The sequence below is a fragment of the Pyrus communis genome, chromosome 4 (genome assembly GCF_963583255.1).
Source record: "Pyrus communis chromosome 4, drPyrComm1.1, whole genome shotgun sequence".
In the NCBI taxonomy this organism is placed as follows: Eukaryota; Viridiplantae; Streptophyta; class Magnoliopsida; order Rosales; family Rosaceae; genus Pyrus; species Pyrus communis.
Window position 1 is genome coordinate 15,886,488 of NC_084806.1, and position 8,177 is coordinate 15,894,664.

The window sequence follows — 8,177 nt, forward strand, 5'->3', positions numbered from 1 at the left end:
TTTAGTTTTAGTTTTAGTTTCTTAATTTTATTAAAAGTTAACGGGGTTAAGGTTAGGTTTAAATGGCTGGAAACTTGTCAAAGAAATAAGAAAGGAGACATATAAGAGAAACCAAATTAGGGACAGCAGACCCGTGGCCACAGTTTCCTAAGCAAAACGCCAAACATCAGCACTTATTTCTTCCTTCTTCTAGATGTCAAAGAGTGTGGCCATGGACTTCATTTTGGATCCTGTAATCTTCACTAGGGTGGGAATTTGGACAAAGTTCCAAGGATTCGAACAAAATACCTCATTCCTTATTTAAGGGTCCTTTCACATTTTTTTGTTCATGTGTAAAAGGTTAAATATATTAATTGTTCATACGTGGAAAAAAAAAAGTGCAAGTCAGCAAAACTCTTTACTTGAAATATGGTATAAAAATGTTATACCGGGGCTTTTAGTGTGTTTGTTTGGGCTTCGTATTAGTTGGGTTATTTTGCATATCCATTGTCTTCTTGTTTAACGAAAATGATCGGGATAAGTTGTTCATTTGGTAATTAATTTATAACACTTGGTAGTTTAGATACATATATATATGGCATATTGTACTAAACGTACAAGTTGATCATGTACATATCATGACATATATACCTTGGAGGTATTAATATTATACATTGTAGGTATGGATTTTGATGGTAATCATATTATGCAGTGGGGTACGAGGCTTCCATAGCAATGCCACAAAGACCTTCCTTTGCATCAACATCTCTTTGCATTCTTATGTACCCTTTTTCACCCCATTCTGCGCCCCATGAGTTCTTCACCAACCAATACTTGGTCCCATCAGCACTTACTCCAAAACCAACTGCGGTAACCCCGTGATCAAGACTTGTTCCACAAGTTCCTGTAAAGACACCACTTGAATAGAATTGAAAGTCGGAACCACCAGCATCAATGGCAACAGAAATTGGTTGATTAGCAACAGCCTTCAAAAGGGCAGCTTCACTGTTTGCAGGCACATCTTCGTGGCCAGTTATCATGGCTGCATGACTGGCCTCCTTCTTGGTGTTGCAAGTACCATCAACACCCGTGTAAGGGTAATTAGTTTCGGTACTAAGCCCATGGTTTTGAGTGATGAACTGAAATGCATCATCCATTAGACCACCCTCACAACCTTGGTCCACATCGCTTGTGTCACAATCGACTAGCTCCTTCTCAGACAAAGATATCAATTTACCAGTTGTAAGCTTAGTAATCCCTTCCATAGCTGCCACAGCTGAAAAAGCCCAGCAACATCCTGTGAGTATTTCATTGAAACTAAATATTTTGTTGTTTTTGATGGATGAATTAAATAATGGTTAGATACAGACATAGAGTTTTAATTTGCAATTCAATCCTAGTTAGAACATAAGAAACTATCTGATCAAGTTCCAAATTTGTTTCCAAATAAAATTGATTACCACATTGGCCTTGGTCCTTGATGGGTGTTACAGCTCATTTCTTTCTCCAATCTACAGTAGCTGGTGCTGTAACATTTTCATATTTGAAAGAAGTCGTCTTTGTGGAACATTCATGCCCTATGAATCTATTTCTAGATGTTTTGAATTCTTCATTTGTAAGGTCTGCAAATTGATTGACCTTCAATTTGTATGGTTTATTTGCATCATTGTTGGAAGATTCTATAAAATCCACATTTGCTTTGAATATATTGAAACGCTTCTCCTTCTCGTTAATGTCGGTATATACACGTCCATAACGAGCCATGCATTGCTCGTATTTCCCATACATTGATGCATCTTGAAGAGTGCGAGAAGTGGCGTGAGAAGACAAGGCTCCCAACATGAAGATCAAGGCAAAACACATGCACTTGCAGTAGTACTCCATGGTATAGCTAGTAAGGGAAGCAACTAGGGATTTGATGGAGTAAATGAATTCAAGAGAAGGTATACTGAAATGGTAGACTCTTCACGGTTTATATAGATAAGAGACGATGTTGCTATCTCCGTGCCCTAAAAGTTGGTCTGTAAACTTCGTGCCCTATAAAATGTTCTGATATAAACCTGCAAGGTTTTGCTTCTATGACTATGGTTTTAATTTAAAGTCACGATAAACTACTAGCAAAACTTATGTCCTTATGTGCATACTGGTTCATATTGGGCTTATTATGTGCTCATTGACAGTAAACTACGTGAGACTATACAAATACCTTTGTTTTATATGTAGAAGTTCTCATGCATGCTACTACTTTTTATTGGATGTCACCCAATGGAAGCCATGCATGACTTCATCAAGGACTTCGTTGAATGGTGTTCTTAAGAGCACCTCATCGCTAAATGTTGTGGATTCAACATTTTATATTTTGGTTGTCGGAAAGTTCTTCAATGGAAATTGTTATTAGCACTTCAAAAATCACATTCTACACTTCTTACAATTGTATTTTTCTTTCTAATTATAGAAAGTTTGGATTGCAAAATGAGATTTTTGGATTGCCAATAACAATTCTCTACGAAATACTCGGCAATGAGACTATTGAGCAGCTCCATGTAAGTTTATGTAATTGTTATATTTTACATTTATAAAAAGTATAAATTTTAATTAAATATGAATATTCGGGTCTTCAGATCCTGACTAAAATCCTGGATCAGACCCTCGGTCGTAGGTCTGATAAGGTCTACCGAAAGATAGGGGATGCGCCACATCGTGACACTACTGCCTCCTATTCTAGAGATAACATGAAACATGTCACCACGTTGATGTAGGAAGTTGAGGACTTGGATCAGAAGCTTGCGGCCCTGGATGCTCAGCCCTGGGTGATAAGATGAGTCAGATCTTACACGCCCTTCAGTTCTCTGGCTTTCGATTCCCAATGCCACCAACTGCTCATCAGCCATCTTTGAGCTCCCAACCACTCCACCCAGCAGATACCCAGTAGTCCAACCCAGTTGACCTTGACAACCTTCTTTTATAGTTTTATTTATTTATTTATTATTTTTATTTTTTTATATTTAGATATCATTAAAAAAAAAAAAAAAAAAGGCTTGTACGTACATTGTCATATATATGTTTATTAATTATTTTAATTTAATTAAAATAATTACACAAAAAAAATTAATTAAAATATTTCATTTAATAAAATAATTATAAGAAAGAAGAACAAGAATTACGTTTCGGCAATGAAAGATCTTTGTTGCATAAGATTAAAAGCAAGGAAGGCTATAATCGTGCAACATCTTGAACGATGAAAATTTCATAATTCAAAAATATTAAACTTACTCAAAAATCAAATATTATGGGACAAATTTCGTTGCATCATTGTTTACTCAATGAAACTATTCATTGCATAGAGGTTTACCTAACGACTAGTTATCATCGCCATAAACTCAACGACAAATTGTCGTACCCTTTACTTTGGCGCGACGATAGATTTCATTCCCCTATCTTTGAGGTGACGAACGAATTATCATCGCGAAAGCTGTTTAGACAGTAATAAATTATGCACGTACTAAATTAATGTGAATTATGCTTGCATTCATCTCATCGCTAGTCTTTGCTTTCCCTGCCAGCTAAAAGTCAAAGCTTCAGAATCTCGCAGCGTGGTTCTCTATCCAAATATAGCTTTAGTTAATAGACATAGGTGATGCTGGTAAAAATCACTGTTAGCTTTTAACCAAAATAAAAAAAAAATTGAAAAAAACAAAACAAAATTACTGTTAGCTGAAGACGATCACACATGATTCAAGGGACCATAAAATCCCACACTTAATTAGAGCCTAAATTTAGATTAGGGACTGTACATACATGTAACTAAACAAAAATTAACAACCCCCTCCCTCTCTCTCTCTCTCTCTCTCGACTTTCCAAAATTAAACCTCTTTCAATAACAAAACGCGTGGGGTCAAACTCTCTATAACATCCATCGTCGTCGTTTGTCTTTCTCAAATAACAGACCCTCCTTGTTTAATGCTGTTTTCACACAATTCCACCTTGCAGCTGCCCTCTTTCTCTCTCCCTATCCCTCTTTTTTTTCCAAACATATTTTCCTTCCCCTTAGATGGCTCCCCTCACCTCTCGTCGTCCGTCTGCCTCTTTTCGGACGACGAGCAGAGCTATCTCCATCCTTTCCATCACCATCGCCATTTTCTCAACAACACACCAACGACGTCCGTCTCTTGGATTTCCTATCAATCGCCACAACAAAATACAATAGAAAATACCTAAATTCTAGATTCTAGGCTTAGCTTATAAATATTGAATTTTCTTTTTAAAAGATTTGGCTGCGATTTGAATAATTTCGTTCGATCGCGACCATGTCACAATCGATCTTAGCCCCATTCCAACTTTTGGAACTCAACGTGATATCGGCACAGGACCTTGCACTCATATCACGGTCCATGCGCACTTACGCCGTTGCATGGGTGCATCCTGATCGTAAACTCTCAACCCGGGTGGACACCTCAGGCCACAACAATCCTACATGGAACGACAAGTTCGTGTTCCGGGTCGATGAGGACTTCTTGCATGACGACACATCCGCTGTCATGATCGAGATCTACGTCCTACATTGGTTTAAGGACGTTCACGTGGGAACTGTCCGTGTGCTGGTTGGGAACCTCATCCAAACCCCGATGCGACCCCACCACCACCACCCTCAATTGGGCATGCGTTTTGTGGCGCTCCAGGTGCGTCGTCCCTCGGGCCGGCCACAGGGGATTCTAAACATCGGCGTGGCGCTGCTTCACAGCTCCATGCGTAGCATGCCGTTGTATTCCCAACTCAGCACCTCAGCCGTTGGATATAAAACTTTGATGGGCGAGGACGACGCACCGCGCAGCACCAAAACCCACCATACCGGAAGCCAAATGACCACGAATTCGAAGCCCCAGCTACGGCGCACCAAGAGTGACTCCAGCTCCATGTTAGGGTCGGAGCTGAGAGACAAAGAATTCAAGCACAAGGGTAAAAAGGGAAAAGCGAGTTCCGTGGTTATCTCGTCAGACATCAGCGCGAGAAAAAAAAAGAAGGGTCGCGGTTCCAAAGCGAGCTCGTTGGTTGGCGGCGCATCAGATATAATTTACAGGAAGGGCAAAAAGGGAAAAGCAAGTTCTATAGTTAGTGCATCGGACGTTAGCTACCGAAAAGGGAAGGCGAGCTCCATGCTCAGCGCCTCGGATGTGGGCCCACCAAAGAGCTGGAAAGACAAAAAAGGAAAGCCAAGCTCTGTGCTCAGCGCCTCTGATGTCGGCGCGCGGGACCCACCGAAGAACGATAGCAGTAACAATGAGAAACCGGTCAGCTCTATCCTCGGCGCCAACGAAGCAGAAGAACCGTCGAGAAAGATGCGCGGCAGTAACAAACCCTCCCCGAAATTCCACCTGGTGGACAATTACGGTGCCACCCCTACGCGGAAGTCGACTCTGCCAGTTGGCAAGTCGCCGTTGCAGAGGTTGCAGTCGCCCTACGACGCGTATGCAACACCAAGGAAGTCGAACCTCATGCCCGTGCCGTTCATAACAGAGTCGGAGCTGGGGCCATCGCCGTCGGAGGTGGCTGCGGCGATCGCGAAGGAGCGAGTGGACCAGGACAACGAAAGCTCGGTGGTAGTGGGCGCGTGGAACGAGGACGACAGCGTGGAAGGGTTGCAATCGAAGCTGGAGCGGTGGCTAACGGAGCTCCCGCCAGTGTACGAGAGGGGAGAATTCTCGAGCTTTAAATCCAGCGAAATGCGCCATACACGGCGGCACAGCGAAGGAAGCAATGGGTTGTTCTCTTGCTTTAGTAACATATGTGGAATAGAGTGCTCCGTCGTATGCGGGTCGGGCGATAAAGAAAAACCTCGGAAGAAGAATAGGAGTAAGAATGGCCGGCGGGTCCATCGGAGCCCTTCAGTAGGAAATCTAAACAACGTGTGATCAACCCAAATGTTGATGGGTTTACAGGTCGGAACTTCAGCGGGAAACGTTCGGGGAGATGAGAGTAACGGCTTTGCTGGTGCTAATTACACCGAGATGTACTATTAGGAAAATAACAATTGATATATATATATAAATTGGGGGTTGAGGTTCACACTGGGGGTGCGGGATAAGGATGTTCACACTGGGGGTTGATGTTAGTGAGTTGAGTTGAGCTCGGTTAGGTCACATTGTTCCCATTTCCCACATTTTTAATTTTGTTTCTATCAAATTTCTGTTGTCTAATCTATATTTATCTCTACTAATTAATAAAACATCATTGTCAACCAAAATCCTACGAAATTACCAATTTAACCTTTTAATTAAAACAAAACATGAATAAGAAATATAGAACAGAAATGAATTTCACACAACCAAATTTTCTTTTTTTTTTCCAATACCTAATCTGCATGTAATTCTAACATATCTCTAACTTTAAAAAAAAAAAAAAAAATTCTCACTTCCACATTCTCTATCACTCTATTCCTCTTTCCTTCTATTTCAAAAACACAAAAAAAAAAAAAAAAAAAAAAAAACAATTCTCACACACACTATGTGTGCCCATATGCTAGTATCTATTAATAGAATATTGGGTATATATAAGGGGAGAGGGCCGGCCATAGTGTTAGGGTTTTACCCTACACATGGCAGCATCCTATTGGCTAAGGTTTTATGGAGAAATATTATCAAGATATTAAATAGGAAATAATATCTTGAGATAATTGAGTAATTATCCCTAATTGAATTAAATAGGGATTACTTACTTGAATGGAGTCAATCTTCAATTGGGAATGTATTAAAGATAGGATTTGGGTAATTAGTCCTTATCTTTAATGCTTTGACTTTTCCTTGCCAAGGGCAGGTGAGTTGTGGATAGTCGTATTCAGCACCTAAGACATTTAGGGGTGTGAACTGCGCGTGGGAGTATCTAAGGAGCCTGCCCATTTATTGAGGGCAATCTTGTCTTTCTTGAGCAAAAGTCCTCGTGTCACCTCTAGAATTTTTGGAATTATTTTAGGCTCCACAAATGTCCCCACACCTGCTGGGTTGCACGTAGGAAAAAGACAGTAAGTGTAGAAATCCCAAGCTGCATGGGCTTGTAGAATTGTTTCCCAATTTGAACTTGATCTCCTTCCTTGATTTGGAGATAGACTTCTTCTAGGAGAAGGAAACCAATTGCCCCCAATACCTATTTAATTATGCCTTAAGCAGGGAATTAAATAAATTTGGAGAACAATCATCATTCCAACAAGGAAGAGAGAAACCAGAGGAAATTTCCCCCTAGCTTTCTTTTTCTCTTGCCCTTGCAAAGAGTCGTCTCTCGTTGTTGTTCTTCTTCTCCGTGCCGCACCAAGGTAAGAAAAATTTGAATTTTCTTCTTCTTGATTTTTTGGGAATCTTGGGACTTGAAAAATTGGCTTAGCGAAGGTTGGGGAGGCGTGAGTGACGTGGTAGGGATACCAAGGGGCTGCTGTGCTGTGGTGGTGTGGCGATAGAGTTCAGTTGGCATGGGCCAGGTGTTTGGCTCGGCTTGAACCGAGGTGACAGGCGCGCTGGGCGTGGGGAGGCCAGCTTGGGCTGAACCTCTATGGCTACTAGGCATGGGCCCATGCAAGCGAGAGGAAAGAGAGTGGAAGAGACTGATGTGGGCCAGCTCTTGGGTCTTGGTGGTCTGGGATAAGAGGCATGGGCCTTGCTGGAACGCATTGGGCGCGAATGAGGAGAGGGGAAGGAGGCGCGGACCTCCTCCTGTGCTGGGTTGAGTTGTGTGGGCTGCATGCATGAGTGACCAAGGGCCTTTGGGCCATGCTGCTCAAGAGAGAGAGAGAGCCGGGTTTGGGCCGTGGGGCCTAGCTTGCTACTTGGCTACTGCGATTTTGGCTAGTGATGAAGGAGAGAGAGTGAGGGCGAGCTGGATTGTGGGGCTTCGTGTTGGGCTCTGTGGTTTTTATTTTTTTATTTTTTTATCTCTTCTTGCGAGCTACCTTCTAAATATTTTTCTTCATACTTTTTGCAGAGATTTCGAGATGTCTTCCTCCAATCGCAAAAGTGACGAATATCTTTCACCCTTGTACCGTCAAGGTGGTTTTTTCAGCAAAGTGGTCTACTTCAAGGCTGCACATGTCAAGATCAATTCCGATGAGTTGTTTTAGGATTTCCTTGAGACGTACAAGCATGCGATTCCATCAGAGGTTTGTGTCCAGTGGGTGAAACATGATAGCTGCCATGAACTGTGCGGCGACGAGGGTG

The 8,177-nt window shown here is 41.8% G+C and overlaps 1 protein-coding gene and 1 pseudogene across 1 annotated transcript; one reads left to right on the plus strand and one right to left on the minus strand.

Annotated features, from left to right (window-relative positions):
* Positions 1 to 683: 683 nt before the first annotated feature.
* LOC137730616 (senescence-specific cysteine protease SAG39-like) lies at positions 684 to 1,863 on the minus strand (annotated as a pseudogene).
* Positions 1,864 to 4,045: 2,182 nt separating this feature from the next.
* LOC137733024 (uncharacterized) lies at positions 4,046 to 6,209 on the plus strand. The gene has a single exon (XM_068472252.1). It carries the CDS (start codon positions 4,287 to 4,289, stop codon positions 5,886 to 5,888), a length of 1,602 nt encoding a protein of 533 aa, XP_068328353.1. The 5' UTR covers positions 4,046 to 4,286; the 3' UTR covers positions 5,889 to 6,209.
* Positions 6,210 to 8,177: the final 1,968 nt, after the last annotated feature.